Source organism: Gekko japonicus, unplaced genomic scaffold (assembly GCF_001447785.1).
Source record: "Gekko japonicus isolate JY-2015 unplaced genomic scaffold, Gekko_japonicus_V1.1 scaffold990, whole genome shotgun sequence".
NCBI classification, from domain to species: domain Eukaryota; kingdom Metazoa; phylum Chordata; class Lepidosauria; order Squamata; family Gekkonidae; genus Gekko; species Gekko japonicus.
Genome location: NW_015175385.1, coordinates 433,725 through 456,426, shown reverse-complemented (window position 1 = coordinate 456,426; position 22,702 = coordinate 433,725). Strand labels below are relative to the sequence as shown.

Sequence of the window (22,702 nt, the reverse complement as noted above, 5' to 3'; positions counted from 1 at the left end):
TTTACTTAAGATGAGGTCTTTGTTTTTGTGAAAAAGAGGGGGGGGGGGGGGGTAAGACAGGGCTCAGGCTTGTCTTGCTGTCTGTCAGACACCGTTTCCTCCCAACTTCATCCATACTGCCTCTCTCTGAGCACTTCCCTCTGTGTGTGTCTCTCCGCATCGCTCCAGTCTCCTGCAGCCTAATCACTGTCTTTTCTCTCCTTGTCAACACCTCACCGACCAGCAACCAGCTCCTTCTGTTCTCTCTCTCTCTCTCTCTCTCTCTCTCTCTCTCTCTCTCCTTCTCTCTCTCTCTCCTTGTTTTCCTTTCCTCACATCTCCCCCCCACACACACACACACTGCCTTCTCTCCACCTCTCCCTGCCTGGCTGAGCTCTGGCGTGCTCTAGGTGGCTCTGGATGCCAGAGCCAGACTGTTCCCTAGACACGCTGCTGCCTCCTCTTTCTCCTCCTCCTCTGTGGAACCGCTAAGATGCTGCTGATGCTTTAAGCTACTGCTCAAGGAAGCTGCAGACACCTCTAAGAGCATCTCTTTCTCTCTGGAAGAGATGCTAGAAAAGCCAGAGATTGGGAAAGAGCAGGAAATGAACTTCTAACCAGGAGGGCTCATTCAAGGGACGTCCTTCATCTCCTCCGGGTTTTCCATCCCCTCTTCTTGCCTCCATGGAAAGCAGCTGGACTGGCCGCATCATGGACCCCTCTCTTTCCTTCCTGGAGCAAACCAAGTTCCATGGACTCCGCCACATCTTCTCGGTGCACCTATCGTGCCCTCACCGGGCCTTCTGGCTCATGGCTTTCTTGACCTCCTTGGCCTTGCTCTTCACCTGGTCCTCCAACCGCATCCATTATCTGCTCTCCTGGCCTGTCCACACCAAGGTGCACATCTTTTATTCCCGCAACCTCACTTTTCCAGCCATCACTCTTTGCAACAAGAACCCACTCCTGCTACGGCGCATGAGCCGCGCGGACTTCCACCTAAGCGGCTACTGGCTAGGGCTTCTCAACAAGAACTTCCACCCGGTGCCTGCCACACGGGCCCTGCTGCGCGACCCAAGATGGCTCTGGCTGGGGAACCTGCTGAACTTCTCCCACTATCTGCCGCCTCCGTTGCCGCAGGAGCAGTCCACCCGATGCTTGCTGGACAAGCTGGGACACCAGCTAGAGGAAATGCTGCTCTCCTGCCACTTTCAGGGCGAGCGCTGTGGCCCCCACAACTTTACCACTGTGAGTTGGGAGGGGAGGGGGCTTGGGCGTGGCTGTCAGTAACAGAGGTGGGGATTGTACACAGGATATCAACTGTTATACTGGTCCTTCTTGCTGATCCTTTGATATCACTTTGACCTCCGCCAACTATCAGGTGGGGGGGGGTTAACTCCATTCCATGAAAAGGTTTATCCGTCAATATCTGCATATTGAGTCTCTAGTAGAGGGACAGGACATTTTTGCCAGGCCTGTTGGCAACTTTAATTGTACAGTCAGACATGCCGTACAATAACAGGGCTTTGAATCCCACCATTTGCAGAATGGCTGTTTTGACATGTTTCTTCTGTGAGGAAGAATGGCATTTGGCCCAGTCCCTTGTCCTCAGCTGCCAAAGAGAGAAGTGCCTGAGGAAATTAAAAAAACCTTCTGCTTCTTCTCAAAGTTATGATAGCTTTTCATATTAATGTCTGCAGTGGATACAAAGGGCACAGTTTAGGACTGTGCGTGTTCTGTTTTCTCTAACTGCTTTATTATCGAAGCATCGGATTTGGCTTGTGGTTTTGGCTATCTTCAACTTTCACCAAGTTTCTGGTTCTTGTGACTGGGAAGAAACATTAATGTCATGAGAATATACAGCCAGTAGGTGGCAAAATCTTGTAATGGGGGCTCGGCAGGCCTTTTTAATTTATGCTGGGATTCAGGGTGGGTTACAAAATATAAAAGCAATGCATTCAGATAGCATACATAAGACGTCCAATGAACAATGCAATAGGACTAGGATTACCAAACTGAAGACAATGCAGACAAAAAAAGAATATGCATTAACTCATGACTTACTGCAATGGCAATGAATTACAGTAGAAGACAAGACACCAAATTACAGTCAAAGACAAGGCACCAAACCCAAGATAATAATACAATAAAGAGTGTCATAGACTACAATCAAACTTCCTTTATAAAAGCACCCTTCATTATACTACAGGCCCATTTCTTTCATTGAAATGCCCTCCTGAACATTGCTATTTTACAGATGATGTGAAATGATAGAAATGTGGGAGCCTTCCTGACCTCCTCAGGTGGGGGCCTCAACAGGAAAAGCTCCTTTACAGGCAGCTGTCAATTTTATCAGTTTGCCAGGTGGCATCTTCAAAAGAAAAAGAGTTGGTTTTTATATCCCGCTTTTCTCTGCCCTTCCTGCCAACCTAGCAGTTCGAAAGCAAGGAATTGCAAGTAGATAAATAGGTACCACTTTGGTGGGAAGGTAACAGCGTTCCCGTGCACCTTGGTGTTTAGTCATGCCGGCCACATGACCACGGAAATGTCTTCGGACAGCGCTGGCTCTTCGGCTTTGAAACGGAGATGAGCACCGCAACCCTAGAGTCGGATTCGACTGGCTTTCGAGCAAGAGAACCTTTACCTTTACCTTTCTCTGCCCTAAGTTTTTCGAGCAAGAGAACCTTTACCTTTACCTTTCTCTGCCCTAAGTTGTCTCAGAGTGGCTTACGAATGCCTTCCCTTCCTCTCCCCACAACAGATATCCTGTGAGGTAAGAGGGGCTGAGAGAGTTCTGAGAGAACTCTGACTGGCCCAAAGTCACCCTGCAGGCTTCACATGAAGTGGGGAGTGGGGAATCAAACCCAGTTCCCCAGATTCGAGTCCACCACTCTTAACCACTATATCAGAAAGGTTTTGTTCAGATGACCAAAGCTGTCGCAAGAGAACATAGCAGGAGAGGCTGTCCTGCAGATATGAGGGCCCAGGCCATGAAGGGCTTTCTTTGTAGGGTTGCCAGTCCCCAGGTCCCGGGGGGGGGGGTTCCTCCAGTTTTCAGGGCTTCTGTCTGCCGCCATCCAGCTGGCCAGTGGGGGAAACCCCACCCCCAAACAGCCATGTCCCTGGGTAATGTCCCTGATGTGATTACGGAAGTGATGTCATCTGGAAGTGATGACACTGTGTCAGCGACATCTTGGGGGATGCTCTGGTTTGAGGGCAAAACTCTGTGGTAAATTTGCCCTCAAACCATAGAGTTTTGCCCTCAAACCAGAGCATCATCATGCAACGTCACCAACTCAATGGCACCACTTCTGGGTGATGAACACCCCCCAAATCCCCCCACCGGTGACAAGGTAGGACCTGGCAACCCTATTTCTATGTGATAACCAGTATCCTGAACTGAACCTGTTAACCGATCAGTAACGGAATGAGTGCAGAATAGGCGTAATATGCATACTGCAACTAGTTCTCAATGATAACTGAGCAGTGCTTAGAAGAGTGAGGCTTTGGATTGTCCCAGCATACTGGCCCCATCTGTCTTCATTCTCCATGTTTTTCTTTCCCTGACCCCCCAAGTTCTGACCAACAATTCTAAATTAATTGAAATCTGGAACTTGGAAGCAAAACAACTTAAGCAAGATCATTTGAGAGGTGCAACGTTGTTCTGTTTTCTTAGTATCCTCTGACTGCATAATTGGGGCTTCTTCTGGAGTAGACTAGGTTGAGACCTGGATTGCAGTGTTGCCAGGTTCCCCACCCCCACCCCAGCCACTGGCGGGAGGTGGAGGGGTAGGGTTGCCAGTTCCATGTTGGGAAACTCCTGGAGATTTGGGATGGAGCCTGGGGAGGATGGGGGCCTCATTGGAGTACAGTGCCACAGAGCCCACCCTCCAAAGCATCCATTTTCTCCAGGGAACTGATCTCTGGAGATGAGCTGTAATTCTGGGTGCATCTCCAGGTCCTTCCTGGAGGCTGGCATCTGCACTGGATGGAGGAAGGAAATATTTAACTATTTAATGGAGGAAGAGATATTAGAACAGGGGTATGGTTCCTTTCAGTCTCCCGTTGAATCAGGATCTGGCTTCGCCAGGGTGTTTTCCTCTGCCTTGGCTCTCCTCTTCCCCCTACTGTATAGCTAGAATTCTGCTCTCTTATGAAGGAGTGTCCTGTATACCTAGAATTCTGCTCTCTTATGAAGGAGTGAACAAAAAAGAATTGAGGGGACAGGTAGGGGAAAGGCCATAGCTGCCTTGTCTTGTTTGAAGGAGGACCTTTAAAGGTACAGGAAGACTCTTTTGGTGGTGACTGGGCAACCCTTGGCACGAGGTAGAGGTAAGTGTTTAACTTGCTGATTGTAATTATGGTAAAGAGCAATGAGAGGATTTGCCTCAGTAGTTTTTAAATGGTCAGTTGGAGCCCTCTCAGGCCTTTATGGGTCTAGCTGGCAACAAATTTGCAAAAGGACTTCCTGTTGTTTTGTTCCTAAACCAGCTCTCCAAATGAGAGTTGTACTGTTTGATTTATTTAGATGTTTACATCCCCTTTTTTCTCCCAAATGGGACCCAAAGAAGTTTAAAGTGTGGAATCTCCTCACTGCCCTGGAGGAAGAAATTGTATGCTGTGAGTCCATTTTCCCACTCTGGAGAGTATGCTGGCCTATTAGCGTATTATCAGTCTCGGCTTGTGATACCTCGCTCCCTGAATGGTTTTTCTTCTTTGATTTGTCACTATGTACATAAGTGCTGTCAATGATGACCCCAGCAAGGGGCTTTCAAGGCAAACTAGAAGCAGAGGTAGTTTGCCATTGTCTTCCTCTGGAGAGTCTTCCTTGGTGGTCTCCCTTCCAAGTACTGACCTTGCTTAGCTTCCAAGATCTGATGAGATCGGGCTATACCAATGCTGCCTTCCCTCCATTTTGTCAGTGCATGGCTATACCTATCTGTTATGATTGCTCTAACCTTTGGTCTAGATAAAGGGCTCTTTCCCCACACTCTACTCATCCTCAAAAATCTGCATGAGAAGTGAAATAAAGTCCAATGCTCTTGCTTAAACAAGACCTGAAATCTCTTTGAGGCTGTAGTCCTGTGCTCTCTTGCTTGGAGGTAAGCCCTATTGAATTCAACATGAATTGACTTATGCATAGAATCAGCCTGCCCATTTAATCGCAGGAGCAATCCCATGCTTTTAGTTTACCCTCTTACTACAAGAACCGTGAACTGATGCCTTTTGCCAGTAACTTAAAGATGGGTCTCCTGCAGTGCGGTACCAAAGCTATATTTAAGCCTGTTCGTGATCTTCTGTGTTGCTTTGCTTCCAGTTTCAGCAATGACTTATGCTTCTTCGTAATAGCAGGTGGGAGGAACCACATCTTATAAATGTCACTGCTGGTCCTGTTCTGGATTGGCCTGCCGTTGTTGCCGAAGGTTGCTAAGGGACCAAAACAGAGCAGCCCCTAAAGTTGCCTACGATTATCCTATCCTTTCCTAGGGAATTCAATAATTATTGGAAAATATGGACTATTTTACCCTGATCTGGATGGACCAGGCTAGCTTAAACCCCTCAGAACCTGTAAGGTAAGCAGGGTCAGCCCTGGTTAGTATTTGGATGGGAGACTACCAAGGAAGTCCAGGGTCCATGCAGAGGCAGGCAGGAGCAAACCACCTCTGTTCATCTTTTGCCTTGAAAACCCTGTGGGGTCGCCATAAGTCAACACTACTTTCCACCATCATATCCTGTTTTAGAATATTTTCCATGTAGTAGACATCTCTAGCTCTCTAACGCTACTAACTGCTACATCATCTTAAGCTAGAAGCAGCTTCCATCTTTCACATCATCAGATGACTGGCCATTGACCATATGCAGGGCTATTTTTGGGCAGGAACGCACAGGAACGGAGTTCCGGCTGGCTTCAGAGTTGGCCACACCCCCTACTGTCAAAACCTCTGTGTACCTGGCTACAGAAGGAAGGCCTGGAGAGCGACACACACACCCCGACGACGCTGAGGCAGGCAGGCCCGGAGGCCCTGGAAGGATCAGGGAGGCATTTAAATGCCTCCCCGTGCCTCCCCCAGCCTGTCCAAGGACCGGCTTGCCCGGGCGCCCTGCAGCCGCAGGACACCCAGGCAAGCCAAGGGAGGGCAGTTTAAACTGCCTTCCCTTCATTGTACCCCTCTGGGTTTTTAGGGCTTGGGGAAATGGCACAGTGGAAGCCTTAAGTCCTTTCTTCCCATATGTCACAGCCCAAATCGAAATCAGTGCCCTTGAGCTTGTGATTTCAGTTCCCAATGGGGGGAACTTGCAACTGCACTCTGAGTGAAAGTCCTCACAATAGACCCCAGGCGGATACCTGGAAAAGATAACATGGAGCGAGGCCCTTCATATCACTGAAATGAACAGATATTGTCTTCTTACCTTTGAAACCCACGTTCCACATTATGGTGCCTCATGCTTCAGACAGGATTTTTTTTCTTTCTTGTTTGCTTGTTTAAATGGTTCTGCAGTTCTGTAGCCATGGTCCTACTGTGTTGTTTTTTTAAATTTTGAAATCTACTGTGAGCCTCAGCAAGAAAGTCAGGCAATAAATGAAGCTAAAAAATAAAAAATAAAAAATATTCTTCCCTCTTTTGTCCCTAACCTCCATCTCCCTCTGTTTCCTTGAATGGCTTCCCCTGGATCAACTTTTACTGTACTCTGTAAAGTGCAGCGTGTATTGATGGTCTTTAATAAGTACATATATAAAATGATGAGAGCAATTTAGGCAATTCAGGGGGATTACTGTTCTAATTTACGCATTTCCCAGAGCACCACCCAAAGCCTTCTGCCTGTATAGCTTAACGTGGCAAGCAACTAAGGCTGATGCCCTCATTCTGGGAGGCATCAAAGCTACCCATGTGGGACACAGCCCAAATCGAAATCAGTGCCCTTGAGCTTGTGATTTCAGTTCCCAATGGGGGGAACTTGCAACTGCACTCTGAGTGAAAGTCCTCACAATAGACCCCAGGCGGATACCTGGAAAACATAACACGGAGTGAGGCCCTTTATATCACTGAAATGAACAGATATTGTCTTCTTACCTTTGAAACCCACGTTCCACATTATGGTGCCTCATGCTTCAGACAGGATTTTTTTTCTTTCTTGTTTGCTTGTTTAAATGGTTCTGCAGTTCTGTAGCCATGGTCCTACTGTGTTGTTGTTTTTTTAATTTTGAAATCTACTGTGAGCCTCAGCAAGAAAGACAGGCAATAAATGAAGCAAAAAAGTAAAAAATAAAAAATATTCTTCCCTCCTTTGTCCCTAACCTCCATCTCCCTCTGTTTCCTTGAATGGCTTCCCCTGGATCAACTTTTACTGTACTCTGTAAAGTGCAGCGTGTATTGATGGTCTTTAATAAGTACATATATAAAACGATGAGAGCAATTTAGGCAATTCAGGGGGATTACTGTTCTAATTTACTCATTTCCCAGAGCACCGCTGTCAGCTAGCTGCCATTGACCTCTGTGGATGGAAACCACCACCCCCTCCTATGGCATCTGCGCATGCCTCCTGTGTGCCCTGTGTTTATCCCTGTGTCATGCATTCCATTCTATGAACGCTAGTGTACGCTTATCTGCAAGATTAACAGGTGTGGAGAAGGAGCCGCTTTGCTTAGACTATAATGAGCTGGACCGTGTGAAGCTTTAATTGTTTATCTTTATAGAAACGTTGCTTCTCAGGCTTTTGAGCGCGAATACAAAAGTCTGCCCGCGCAGCGGGAACCAAGCCTATTGGTTATTATCGGTTTGAATGTCTTTCATTATCCCCTGTTCAGCCCGTCCCAAGTATTCTTAACAGTGCACTTGTTCCTGCTCTAACATGGCTTTAATAAAATACTACTTTGCTTAAACGGGTATTGGACTTATAGCTGTGAGGGATCGGACAACCGCCCAAAGCCCTCTGCCTGTATAGCTTAACGTGGCAGGCAACCAAGGCTGATGCCCTCATACCTTAAAGATAAGTTGCCGTATCTGAATGTGTGCCAGGCTGTGGTAGAACCACACTGGGTAGAGCTACCATTCTGGCTTGGGAAATTTCTGGAGATTTGGGGATGGAGCCTGGGGCGGGTGAAGTTTGGGGAAAGAAGGGTTCTCAGTTGGGTATAAAGCCACAGAACCCACCTTCTGAAGCAGGCCTTCTCCAGAGAATGAGGTCTCTGTCCTTCAGAGATCAGTTGGAATTCTGGGAGACTGCCAGTCCCCAACCGGAAGCCAGAAACCCCAACACTGGGCCAGTCTGACACTAGTATAATTTTGGACTGCACTGGCAGTAGAGCAGGGCTGAATCACCCCACTGAGCCCATTCAGCCCCTCTTCCATCCCCAGCAACACAACAAGGGAGCACTGTGCCTGCGCAAGGAAAGGAGAGGACAAGCTCTGTTGTGGGATGTTGTGACTCTGCTCTGCTCAGACCCTTCACAGGAACTCTGCCTCGGGACACAAACCCCACAGGGGAGCCTCCTCTCCTTCCCCCAAGGATGCAAGGACAGTGAACTCCACACAGGTAAGCAAAGGGCAGGGAGGCTCTGTCCCCAGCACTCCCCCCATTCACCCCCCCATCAACTCTGGGTACAGCTCCCACCAACAGTTGCTAGCAATACGTATAATACAGAAAAGGGGTTCCACGTTGCAGGCATGCTGGCAGCAGAGCACTGTGGTGTGAGCGTCACATCATACCAGTCTAATGCCCCCTGCAACTGGGAGACTTGGGGAGCGTGGCCACAAGCCCGAGTGGCTGACAAGCCCCTCCGTGAAATATTGTCGCTGCTGGCTAGACACTTAGTGGTGCCTACTGTCTTGCATGATTACAGCCTCATGGAACTGCCCTGTCCAACAGTGGCAATACATTTCCTTACAAGGTATGGGTAAGTATTTTCTTGGTGGTTATGCTGCATCCTCCAAAGGGTGCATTCCACCCTATGGAGGAGGGGGCTCGGGGACCATGTGCAGAGCTGCAGCGCCTCCTTGCTGTTTGCTGCTGCTGTGGACTATCACTCAGTAACTGTCTGTCTCTGTTGGCTCTTTGCAGGCATACCTCCAGCAGTGGGAGAGGTCAGGATGGGTCCCATTCAGAGGGCAGGACAGCCACCTGCAGAGCCTACAAAGGGACCCACAGCTGCAGCAGGCAGGATGCATCTAGTTTCTCTGCTGTGCTGTACCCTGGCTTCTGTACCATTGCAAGCAACTTGCCAGAGAGTTCTTTGACCCATCATGGTGAAGCTGCACCTGTGATTTTGCAGCCCGTCAGTTCACTTTTCAAAGGCACAGAAGTCTTGCTGGAAGGAGAGAGTTGGCAACCACTATTCTTCTGCCTTGCTTTTGGAACTGAACTGATGCCGTTCAATAAACATACGGAGTGTGTCACATCACAGCTGTCTCTCTGTTTCATTGGACTTGTATAGATGGAGATGGTTTCTTTGTTGTTTGGGTATTTATTATTTATTTACTTCATTTATACCTTGCCTTTCTCCCCAACAGGGACCCAAAGTGTCTTACATCATTCTCATCTTCAATAGGGACAGAAGGAAGGGAACAAAGACTTAACCACTCCCTCCAAAAAAGTGTAGAGAGGGGACATCTGTCACTTTGCACTACACACTATTTCGTTACACTTGCTCCATATTGCTTTTGGAATTGATTCTCCTAGACCAAAATAGGAGAGTACACAATTGAAATACCGTTTTGGTTCTATATACCGGATTTGGACACAAGGTGATGTCGCATGAGGCCTGTATAGTACACCCTTGCCCTGAGTCACTCATATTTATCAGAACAGAATTTTCACTTGGTCCTACATTAATTAATATTAAGTAAAGGTAAAGGTTCCCTTGCTCGAAAGCCAGTCGAATCCAACTCTAGGGTTGCTGTGCTCATCTCCGTTTCAAAGCTGAAGAGCCAGCGCTGTCCGAAGACGCACGGAATGCTGTTACCTTACCACCGAAGTGGTACCTATTTATCTACTTGCAATTTCTTGCTTTCGAACTGCTAGGTTGGCAGGAGCTGGAACGAGAGACGGGAGCTCACTCCGTCATGTGGCACCCGGGTCTCGAACTGCTGAATTACCGACCTTCCACAGCCTGCAGTTCAGCGTCTTAACCACTTGAGCCACTGCAGCTCCTTTAATTAATATTAGTATTACAATAATTGAGCCTATGTGCAACATTTATGCTTGACCACTGAAGAAGGCCGGTAAGCCAAAACATGTCTATTTTAGGGTCGCCTAAAGTCCTAATTGTGCATGTTGTATGATTTGAAATTCTTATTGAGGCTATATTTGGGGTTATAATTGTTTTTAAAACTAATTTGTAATAAATATACGTATTTTTGATCACTTGCAATATTTATGTTGTATATTTATTGTTTTTAACATTGGGGGCCCTAATTTGCATCCATTTAACCTTTCATCATTCTCACCTTCCCCATTTTATCCTCACAACAACCCTGTAAGGTAGGCTAGGGTGAGAGTCACCCAGCAAGCTTCCAAGGCACAGTGGAGATTCCACTGATCTGACCACTACCTGCACTGATACCCACCTACCTCTGCTCCTTATTAACTTCATCATGGGACTCATGCTGGGAGGGGAAGGCCTGCCAACTGCACGGAAAAAAATTGTCCCTTTAGTAGAGGCTTCATGGGGTGTTATTTACCACAGTGATATCCCATAGCTCCCTGCCATGAAATGCTTCACCTGCCCATTTCCACACATCAAGCCCCTATTAAAGGGACAGGGTTCCCCCCCCCCTCCGGGCCTGTTGGCAACCATAAGGAGGGGTGATTGTCATTTTTGGCACAGGTATGCTCTTAGAAGAGGGAGGACTGGGCTCCTTGGGTTGCAGACTCCCCCAGATCATTGTAAGCCGTGCTGCCTGTAAGATGGGGTGTGAGGGGGTGGAGTGAGATGGAGCCCAAGAATTTCTGGGACAAACAGGAACAGGCGGTGGTAATGAACAACAACAAAAAAACACCCTACCCTGTCTGCAGCAGTGGTGCAGGGGGGCTTGCTGACTGAAATGACTGGCATGTGGGGCTGCCAATGAGAACAACAGGCTGTTCTCAGTTGTGCCTACAGAACTTCCTGATATGTGTCTGTTCAAGGTGCCCCTATTGGTTGCATCTACTGGTTTGGTGGGGGGTGCTGTGTTACCCCCTCAGCACAGAGAGATAGAAGCAGCCAGCCAGTGCAGGCTGATGCAGCTAATGCCTCCTCCAACTACAGCCGTGTTCCTTTTGTTGCTGTTCTTGTTGTGTCCTGCATGTGGGTAACAGTGGGCTGAAGTCAGGAGGGCAGGGGGATGAGACATCAGAGGCATCGGCCTGCACTGGTTGGCTACTTCTGTCTCTCTGTGTAGTGGGGGGGTATCATCAATATGCCTCTGTGTGATTAGTGGGTGTTAGTAGAGTTGCCACAGACTTAGAAATGCACCAGTGTCGGGGTCTTGGAATGAAGCAGTGAAAATGGTAGCGGGTCTCCACTTTCCCTCCTAGTGATTTGTCATCTTGGTACACTTGTCAAGATGCAGTGTCCTTGCTCCTCCCTGTCACCCTTCCAGAAGCAGGGGGAATGGCAACTCTGGGACATTCATTTCAATTTAACTACCTTGATGAATGAAAATAAATAAGGTTTTCTATATTCATGAACTGTATGGGGATATTCATTTGTCTTAAAGATTTGAATCGCTGCTAGTGCATCTTGAGTACTGTGTTGGAATTTGAATGATTTTTTAATGATCCACAAACCACACGCTTGAACACTTGGGAAGATTCATTCGCTTCCACTTCAGACTGTGCAATTAGCGTAATATACTCTCATAGACTTTGCCACACCCAAGGCTGGAGATTAAATATCAAAGGATTCCCTGGGGCGAAACTGCACAATATGTTGGAGGTCAGATCATAGGTCTTCTCTGTAGGTCAACTATAAAAGTAGCTGGTGGGGGGTGACTTGAATTGGTGCTAGTTAATTTGGATTGATCCTGATACAGAAAAAAAAGAGAAGCACCCTTTTTTTCTTTTCTTTTTCTTTTCTTCTTTCTCTTCTTCCAGGGCTAATAGTAGTTTCCAGAGACAATATAAAACAGAACTATATTGAAGGGCTTTTCCAGCTGAAGGCGGAAACATATATATCTTTATGACTTGTACTCATTCTGTAGCATGGATTTCTGGTTGGATTTGGTTGTAATGTGTATTGAAATGTTATTTATTTAAAATACTTTAACCTGCTTTTCTCCCTTGAAGGGTCCCAAAGCAGCTTACAGAAAAATTGAAAGACACTTGAATGATATCGTCAGGTCCCTCAAATCCCTTGTTGGAGAAAGGCAGGTTAAAAGTGGTGTAAATAAATATCCTCCTTTAATCAGTCCATAAACTCATGGATTTTTGAATGCACATAAATCCACAGAGAGTTAGGTCTATCATTATCCTTATGAATACTTTGCTGCTTCTTAATTATTGGTTTAAAATCCTCAGCTCTTCTGTAGCCAAGGAGAGTTCGATGGTTGTGGCTAGGGAAGGGGGAATCAGGAATGCTGGCAGTGAGTTGGAATGGAGGGAATAGATGATAGGAACACTCACAATGGTGCAAGCCAATATTTACTGGGAAATGTGTTTTAGGCATGGACCACTTCTTGAAAGAAGTTACTTCAAAATTTCAGACTACAAAAAAAGAGGGTCTCTCATATTGGCAAATGCTTAGGTGAGCAATAAAAACAATTAAAAGCCACCGAATCTATCTCTGCATAAAATGTATTTATTTATTTTGGCTTTTATCCCTCCCTCCCCCACAAGCAGGCTCAGGGTAGATCACAACATTCTTGAAACCATACAACATTGAAAACAGAGTACAATCATGAAACAGTTATAAACAATTTGTACACATAAGAATCTTAAGAGGCACCAGCTAGACAATTTACTGAACAGGATGAGGTTCCAGTTTTGATGTAGCCACAGAGCTAAACAGTGCAGGAGAAGCAGGTGGGTGAGTAAATAGCTGAGATGGGCTGTAGTGCAGCTGGGCATGGCTAAGCAGGGTGGGGCGGGGGAGGCCATTGTGGTTGATTTGTTGCTGCCTTGACCATAGGCCTGGTGGAACATCTCCGTGTTACAGGCCCTGCGGAACTGCATTAAATCCCACAGGCCTGGATCTCACTAGGGAGGGCATTCCACCAAGCTGGTGCCAGAGCCAAAAAGGCAAGGGTCGAGGCTATGCAGAGACCTTTGGGGCCGAGGACAACCAGTAGATGTTGAGCAGAAGAGCACAATGCCCTTCAGGGGCTGTATAGAGAGAGACGGTCCTGCAGAAATGGCCCTGCAACAATGTTACTGCCCCTTTTATAGCATTAGTGTTGACAGATGTTTGTATGAACTTCTGTGTTTTATTATTTAAAAAGTTTTGAGTGTCTGTGTGTGTACCCAAACTATGTTCTTCCCATAAAGTTTACTGTGTACATTTGGTGTGAGTTGTTTTCCAAAATAAATTCAGTTTAATAATGTACAGCGAACATAATGTTGATCAAGTTCAGAACCAGGATTTGAGTGATATGCTTCTGTCTTTAGGGATGGACAGAGGGAGATGGACTCTAGTCCAGGAGGCTGGAAAACCAAATGATACTATCTCATTTGCTGCGGGAATGGAAAAAGGGCATAGTGGTTTATGAATTCTTACAATTCAATTCAATTCACTTAAGTACGATCCAAGATCAGCCAGCACCAACATAAGAGCACAAGCTAAACACAAATACAAAACAAATACCTTAATCTCATCAAACACTAATTTTAGTAATACAAGGTGATTAATAAAAAAGATTGAACCATCTGCTTCCTTACTGACTGAGCAAAAGCACAGAATTTGGCCACCTTAAGCAGGGCTTCATTAAGGCAATTTGCAAGAAGAATGGATGTGTAAAATTTATTAGCTCTACCTGGAAACTAGGATAAAATTGGACTAATATATAAGGAATTAATGTCATAAAATAAACAATGAAGTAACACATGTTCAGCTGTTCAACTATGTTCAGTTGACAAAAAACAGTGGAACAAAGGATACCAAAACATTTGCCTTGCAGCAGAGCCGAGGGTAGAATGTTGAAACAGGGGACTTCTTATAATACAATCCAGAAACACTTTCCTGGGAGTAAACCCCATTGAATAAACCTGAATAAATCCTGTTTAAGATTGCACATTCAAGGCCTTCTGGAGGCTTGGCTGATGGTAGATCATATAAGCAAATGCAGGGCCCACCAAGTCTCTGATGGATATGCAGGCCATCATAAACAGAGCTACAGCCTTGTAAGCCCCTGGGCTTCAATGTATTTGGACAGCTATAACTCTGCATCGGACTATGCTGTGACAGTGCACATCTCCACAAATTACAAATTGATAGCTCCATTATTTAAAAAAGCTTTTAAGAAATAAACCCATCTGCCATGATGGATTAATCAAGGAAAAGGAACATGTAGCTATTGCATTGATTTGAAAGGGATGAAATGCAAGCAACGCAAAACCTGGACTGGAAGACAAGGAGAATCTTCCTTAGCAACTGATTCCTCACCCCCCCCCCCAGACCTGCCCTTGCACTGTCTTAAAGGATAATGGGCTTGGATCAGAGGGAAGCTATACGCTATGTCTTGGCTATATGCCTGACAGTGCTGCGAACTTACTTTGCACAGCTGGATAAATCCTTTCCCCAGTCTGAGCTCAGCTTTATTGACTAAGAATGTAGCTCCTATGTACCCACTGCATGGGGATGGATGGGACAGAAGAGCTCAGCTGGTATCTACAAAACATTTAGCATTCCTTAGGCAGCAGCTGCCAAATCTTACTCCCTAACCTATTTGTTACACAAATTGCCTGGCAAGGACCATTATCTGAGCATCTGCAAATGATTAATTACCTAGTAGAGTGTAAATACCAGCATGGCTGAAACAGTCCCTCTTTAATAGAGGGATGCAACTACTGGATCTACACCTCTGGAGCCTGAACCCCACAGCCTTCATTTCCCCCTCTGTTTGCATTATCTAAATCACAGGAACGAGGGCCATCATTGTGGTCATCATCAGATTGCATAACCTGTAACTGTTGCCATCGCCACCCCCTAGTTGCAAATAAATGACTGTGGAACAGCAGTACTCTGGTTGGCTCACAAAGCATGCTCCGTTTTCAAGACTCTAATCCATCATACCCCACACTCCTATTAGATAAGGCAGTGGTTCTCAGACTGTGGGTCAGGACCCAAACATGGGTCACGAATTGCTCACAGGTGGGTCACAAGGCCAAGAGGAAGAAGAAGGAGCAGGATAAACTGGGAGGGGAGGCTCTGAGAGGATGAACGGCCACTTTAGGTTTCTCTCTGCATAATAATGTGTGAAATGGCAATGAAATACATTGCTCAGTGATTTTGTGTGTGTGTGTACACACACACACACACACACATGCAACATGAACAGTGAATTAAAAACGTCCTCAATGTTTACTGCTGTTTGGTTTCTGCATTTTTATTTGGGAGAGGGAACATAGTGCAGAGTTACTTTACACTTGAGTCCTGAAAAATACAGCAAATTTAGAATTAGGTTCTACTTCAAAAAGTTTGAAAACCACTGAGATAAGGCGTTGTTTCTGCTACCCCTATGGCATCCCGATCTCCCTCTTCCACTGGGAATGGCCTTTCAGGGGAACTGGGGAGCCATGAAGGGCGGGGAACTATCCCTGGTGCTGAATCAGTGCAGTGAGAGGTCATCCTTGGGGACTGTTATTAGGTCCATTGCTGAGAATGATGTTTCAGTGCCCCTTGCTTTGATCTGCTGATGAGTATCTACTAGCAGGACTGGGAGAGTTCCACAGTAGCTTCTCATTCCTGGTCTAATCCTTTCTTGTTTCCTTCTCAGGTGTTCACACGCTATGGGAAGTGCTACACGTTTAACTCAGGCCAGTCTGGAAAGCCACCGCTCCTCACTATGAAAGGGGGAACTGGTAATGGCTTGGAGATCATGCTGGACATTCAGCAAGATGAGTATCTTCCTGTGTGGGGAGAGACAGGTAGGACATGTTACTGACCTCACAAATCATACATTAGTTCTACTCTTCCCCAGATCCCCTCTTGGGGGGGGGGGTTTGAAAAGTGCCATCAAGTCACAGCAGGCTTATGGCGACCCCGTAGGGTTTTCACGGCAAGAGACATTCAGAGGTGGTTTGCCCTTGCCTGCCTCTGCACAGCAAGCTTTGACGTCCTTGGTGGTCTCCCATCCAAATACTAACCAAGGCCAACCCTGCTTAGCTTCAGAGATCTGACATGATTGGACTATCCTGGGCTATCCCTCTTTGGCACACTGCGGCAACTCCTCTGTGTCATGTTGCCCCCTTGCCTTGTTAGACCTTTCCATCATGCATGACCATGCACTGATATTTATTGTGCCAGAGTTCTTGCTGTGAACTCTGATTCACCACCCCATGGTCTGCTCCCCCTTGCCCAGTCTCCCTGCCCTGTCCTTCAGCCCACTAAGCTTCTCTCTGCTTCATTATTTTTCTAGACTCACATTGCATCCTGGCCCTCATATCATTCCTTCCCCCATCCCTTTCTCTGACTAGTCCCCCCTTTTCTGCTACTTGCCATGGCAACCAGCTTGTCATCTGCAAAGAAAGAAGCTGTCTCTTATCCACAAATAGCCTTGATCACTGTTGGAGAAGAGTCAAGAGCTGTGCTGTTGAGACTGTGGTGGGGTTGGAGTCCCAGTGCAATAGTCTCCAAAAGTCCCTTTGGGAGAAGGGTTGGGATACAGGCCTGTCTGGGAATTATGATCTCTTAACCTGGGAGACTTCTCCCTAATACAAAAATATGGGGGTTCTGGATGTAGCTATTTAATACTCGGTGTGGTGAGGGGGAGAATTACCTGATATGTTCCTGAAATGAGCCCTGTCTTTAGGGGGGAACGAATTGATGTTTTACTGAATCTTTATTCAGATCAGGCCAGCCATGACCTTAGCAATGGCACACCATGGGAGACATTGGCTAAAACAGGGTGCTTTCTGTAAGAAACAAGCAAGAAAGAATCTGCCTTCCATGGCCTGATGCCTCCAGTTTGGTTTGTCTCTTTCTGTGCTGATGTAAACCCTGTGGTTCCTGGAAGTCTGTGAACAAGACAATAAGGAGCAAAATAAAGAGTGGCATCTGCTTTCCAGCATACCTATTTGACTGTTTAGATACTTATAGCCCACTTTTCTCCCCCAATTGGAACCCAAAACAGTTTAAAACATCATTTTCCCCACCTCCATTTTGTCAATCCTGTCGGTACATTTGAAATCTTGAGAGCAGGTAATGGGTACCATGGCTGCCTGGGGTGGGTGGGACCAATCACAAAACAGCTGCTCTGGGAGCTGTGTCCCATCTCAGAATGTTGCAGGGCTCCATAAAATGTCTGAAGGTTCCAACCCAAGCACTTTCCTATTTTGGAGGTAGCTGTTTCTGAATGGGCCTTCTCCAAAGATACAAAGGTGATGCCTTTCAGCTCTTTTGAAGCATCTCCTGCTCCAATGAGGGGGAGGAAAGACAGAGTGGGCCCTTTGCTTTGATGAGGAGATATAAACGAGCACGTGGGCACCAAGGAACGTCTTAGTGACCCCCATGGCACTCAGGGTGCACACTCTGGCTTGGGAAATTCCTGGAGATTTGGGGGTGGTTCTTGGCGAGGGTGGAGTTAGGGGAGGGGAGGGAGCTCAAATGGGATGTAATTATACAGAGTCCACCCTCTGAAGGTGCCACTTTCTTCAGGGGAACTGATTTCCACAGAGATCTGTTGCAATTCTGGGAGAACTCCATGACCCACTTGGAGCTGGTAAACCTACCTGGCACCCACAGGCAGCACACTGAAGAATCACTAAGCCAGAGCTTTTTGTGCTCACTTGGGTACCCTTTCTACTTCTGCATCTCTGTGCCACAGATGAGACATCATTTGAAGCTGGGATTAAGGTGCAGATCCACAGCCAAGATGAGCCTCCCTTCATTGACCAGCTGGGATTTGGGGTGGCACCCGGCTTCCAAACGTTTGTGTCCTGCCAGGAGCAGCGGGTAAGATGAGCATATGTTCCTCCCCTTAAAAGCAGTCTTTATTATATGTGGAACAAAGTATATATCCCTACTGTTCAAGTAGCATTGCTGAGTTACCATGGGTGACATTTCTGTCTCCCCCCTTCTCTGATGACAAAGCGGGCAACAGTTCAGAATGAAAAGGTGGAGCTAGGAAATTTCAGGAAAGAACTGAAGAGAGTGTCACCAAGGTGTTAGTACATGAGGCAACAACTTCTGAGTTCTGCTATTGTCTCTCAGGAAAGCAGTCTTTATTATATGTGGAACAAAGTATATATCCCTACTGTTCAAGTAGCATTGCTGAGTTACCATGGGTGACATTTCTGTCTCCCCCCCTTCTCTGATGACAAAGTGGGCAACAGTTCGGAATGAAAAGGTGGAGCTAAGAAATTTCAAGAAAGAACTGAAGAGAGCGTCACCAAGGTGTTAGTACATGAGGCAACCACTTCTGAGTTCTGCTATTGTCTCTCAGGATACATACTCGAGATTATGGCATGGATCCTATGAGGTCAGCCCCTTCATGCTTTTCTCTGTCCACTACAGAGGCTTTCTGCATGGGCAAGTACTCCTTCAAAAGGTTTATCTTGCATACACAGAAGGGCTAACAGCAGAGGAAGCAAGTGCTGCAGTGGAAGATAGCCTCTGCAGCAGCTGGAGAGAAATGCGAAGGGAACAATGTTATAGAGTCCAAGACAGTTTTATTCTTACTGCACTTTTACTATCTTCTTGTCAATGGGATGGGGGGCACTAAAAGGAGGGGTATTTTTTCTCCCTCTCTTTCACTGCATCTTTACAAATGAAGTGGTGATTGATGGCTATCAGCATTAGAGATGGGCATGAACTGGGAAAATGTCTTTCAGCTTGTGGCTCATGGCATCCCGGATTTGCGAACCACAAATCGTCATGAACTTTTCACTGCCAAATGAACCAGTTCAGTTTGTGAGGTACCTTATGTGGTAGAATGGAGCCCCCTCGTATGCTAAAGATCCCAGACTTGCAGGGGATCTCTGGCTGCCTCTCCTCTACCTGCCATCAAAGTTTGGTGAGGATTGGATGTATGGGGTCTGAATTATGGCTCCCCAAAGAAGGGGGCCCCCAGAAAGTGTTTTCTGGGGAAATGACAGCTGACAGGTGGTAATTTTGATAGGTGCAGGTTCAGGCGGTTCAGGAGTGTATAGAATGGATCCTGTGCAAGCTAGAGACATCAAAGGCACAGGGAACCTCCCCCAGATGCTCCTCTACATGCTCTCCAAGTTCTGCCCCCTCTGTTGCTTTGAAGTTTAGTAAACTTTTAGATTGAGTGAAGACAGTCTGTCTGGAAATGTATCCATTCACGAACCAGCATGAACCACCACAAACAGCTTGAAAGTTTGTGGAAAGTTTGTGCAGCTTGACCTGCCACGAACTTCACTTTGTGATCCATGAACCAGCCAAAATTCATCACAAGCTTTAGTTTGTGAGTCAGGTCGTGCTCATCTCTAATCAGCATAAATAGAACAGACCTAGTGGATTCATACCTTTTAACTGAAATAAAGGGCTGTGACCTTAGGCTTAAACCTTAAGAAGTTGGAGGGGAGGTGTTAAAAGTTGAGAAATCCTGGTTCCATTGAGGCTATCCTTCTGTACCTAAGAACAAGTTCAAAGCAAATGTTTATGTATCATATTGGTATCCTTCCACTTATTCCAAGAAGCTCAGGATAGCATACATTGTTCTCCTTCTCTTCCATTTTATCCTCAGAACAAGCCTGTGATGTAACCTGGGCTGAAGCCACCCAGCGAGCTTCATGCTAAGGGGTGATTTCAACCAGTGTCTCCCTTCTCCTAATCCAATGCTCTAACTGTTGGGTATTCTAATTATGTAGAGTGAATAAACACAGCAGAACACATGTGTATTATCTTTAAAAGAAAAACCTTAATTACTAATGAGGAAAGGGTAAATGGGAGATTAAAGAAACAAAGGATAAACATCCTCTATATGCTATAATCTATATCTTGACTCAATGACTTCTAAAATTCATGTGAGAACAGACTAGTGGAGAAAAACAAAGAGAAACAAAACTGAAATCCAATGCTTTCTCACTAGCCCATCCTTAATCTATTGATTACCCAATTGGAGAATCCCAATACTAACTAATTATGCATTTTATCACCTTACTGTGGGCAGGAAATACATGCAGGCTCTACCATTGGATCCCTAAACTTAACTAGCTAGAACATTAGCATGCATAAACAAACATGTTAATTCTTTCATGACTACGAGAGAACTTGCAAATCCCAACAGTAACCACTACACACACTGGCTCCAAAAAGAAAAGAAAAGCACATGGCACTACTCCACTTTAGAATATGGATTGGGAATTGTACAACTGTCTCCCCATCCAAAAATTCTACGTGAAAGCAAAATTGTCACTATGGGGAGGAGGCTAGGTTAGAACCCGTTCAACTTTAGATGCTTGCTTTTCAGTGACTAGGAGTTTGTGAGCACGAAAGACCATTCGCACATGGGATGTTTCCACATGCATGCTGAAGCGAGACAGTGATGCAGTCCCCGGAAGACTGTACCAAGTGCCCTTTTGAACATTTGAGTTGGCTGCAAGGCATCACGTGATATCCTTCTTGTTTGATCATTCAGTGTGCATTGCAATCAACAGCGTCCCTGTGTTCATCCTGCACTGCTTTCAAACATGCCTGAATTATGGATATATTGTGAGGTGGCACCTGAGTGCTCAGAGAAGCCACGCCTGAGAAAGGAGAAGGGAGAAGGGGAAGGTCTATCTTGCTCCAGTCACCATTGTGGGCCCTAGGTAGGTGATTGCCTTTCTCATCCCCTCTTCTCCCCACTGTTATGCAGCTCATTTACCTTCCTCCGCCCTGGGGAGACTGCAAAGCAGTGACAATGGAGTCTGAGTTCTATGACACCTACAGCATCACAGCTTGCCGCATAGACTGCGAGACCCGCTACTTGGTGGAGAACTGCAACTGCCGCATGGTCCACATGCCTGGTAAGGAGGCTATGACAGCACAGAGCAGGCAAACAAGTCCTTATATCCAGTGCTTGGAAAGAATGGGATTCCCATGCTATACTAGCCAGGAGCACATCTCGTGGATGTTTGCAAAGCAAGCACTGAAAGAGGCTTTTCAATGCTGTCCAAAATGTTCACAGAAACACTCCATCCCCCTTCTTTCAGCTAGTCCCTCTTTGTTTTTAGCTTGTCCCAACCATAGCTGCTGCCTCTTATATCTGCAGCCATCTCAAGTCTTAATTTCTACCACAGAGATTCAAGTCCATCGTGCTCTATCAACCGCCCCCTGTTGGCTCTGTACTCAGTCTTTCCTGGTAGGCAGAAAACCTCGTATCAGACTCTGCCAGTCAGGAGCCAGAGTCCCAGAAGGGCTTGCCTCCCAGCTTCAACTTTTCCAGCATTTTATTTTATTTTATTTATTAATTTAATGTATACCCCGCCCTCCCCTTCAGCGGGCTCAGGGCGGCTTACATCTTTGGTCTGCAAATGACCATTCATTCACATAAAAACAGTTTAAAATTCAATTACAATAAAATAAAACAAGAGTCTCATAAAGTGCTAGTGCTGAAACATTCGGTACATAAGGTGGCATGCTGAAAATACCACGCCGCCAGACAGTTTGCCACTCAATGGTCTTCCTGAGCGCAGTGGTAGAGGCCAGATGTTAAAACTATGGGCGGCCGTAGTTTCGGGCCTGTGACCAATGCTTCAGCAATGGAGGGGGGGTATTCCCTCACCTGTTGTTCCCTCTCTTCCCAGTTTCTGCCTGCCCTCTAGCTTTGAGGACAAGACCCGGTCTCCTTCCTCCTTGGCCATCTCCAGGCAGGCCTTATAAAGGACTACCTGGGGCAGGACTTCCCCAGGCACCCTCCAATGTGTCCCAAGCCCCCTTCAGTGACTGGCCTCCTGGCCAATGGGCTGTCATCCCTCTGCCCTCTCCAGCCTGCCATTTCTCCTCCAAGGCTTTAAAAGCATCACCTAGCCCCTCCTCCTCCTCAGAGTTAAGTCCCATCCCACATTTCCCCGGGTTGCTTTTGGTCTGCTGCTCCAGGGGAGTCCCCAGAGATCGCCCTTCCTTCTCCCATTTTCCCAGCACCACCCCCTGCTGGTGTTGCTTCACCCCCACCCACCACTCATTTGCTGGAGGCCAAAGACCCTGGCCTGAGCAGGGCCAGCCAGTGCTGGAGGCTGCCTGGCACCACCCTATTATTTATTATTTATGTATTAAGTTAGAGTTTTAAAGTGCCTCCCCTGTGAAACAGGGCTCAGGGTGGTCTACATCAGTATAAAACAATTACATAAAATCATATTTAAAAAACGGGAATATATTATACAACAACAATAACCTATGACCAATCAGATGGTGATGGAACTGCCAGAGTATGCCACTGGGAGGGGAGGCAGGAGAAATAAGGGTGCCAGTCAAATGGAAAGCCATCATCATCCTCAACCAAATGCCTGGCAGAACATCTCTGCCTCACATGCCCTGTGGAACTGCATTAAGTCCCACAGGGCGCAAATATTATTCAACAAAGCGTTCCACCAGGTTGGGGCCAGGGCTGAGAATGCCCTGGCCCTGGTCGAGGGCAGCCGGCGG

General features: G+C 46.5%; 1 protein-coding gene across 2 annotated transcripts in view; it reads left to right on the top strand.

Annotated features, from left to right (window-relative positions):
* Window positions 1–22,702, top strand: part of ASIC1 (acid sensing ion channel subunit 1) — a 219,822-nt gene that overhangs the window by 186,496 nt on the left and 10,624 nt on the right. For both annotated transcript variants that reach the window (XM_015425626.1, XM_015425625.1), the window contains 3 exons: window positions 15,888–16,038; window positions 17,937–18,064; window positions 20,934–21,084. In XM_015425626.1, coding sequence (XP_015281112.1) covers window positions 15,888–16,038; window positions 17,937–18,064; window positions 20,934–21,084 — 430 coding nt within the window. The remainder of the gene's footprint in view (window positions 1–15,887; window positions 16,039–17,936; window positions 18,065–20,933; window positions 21,085–22,702) is intronic.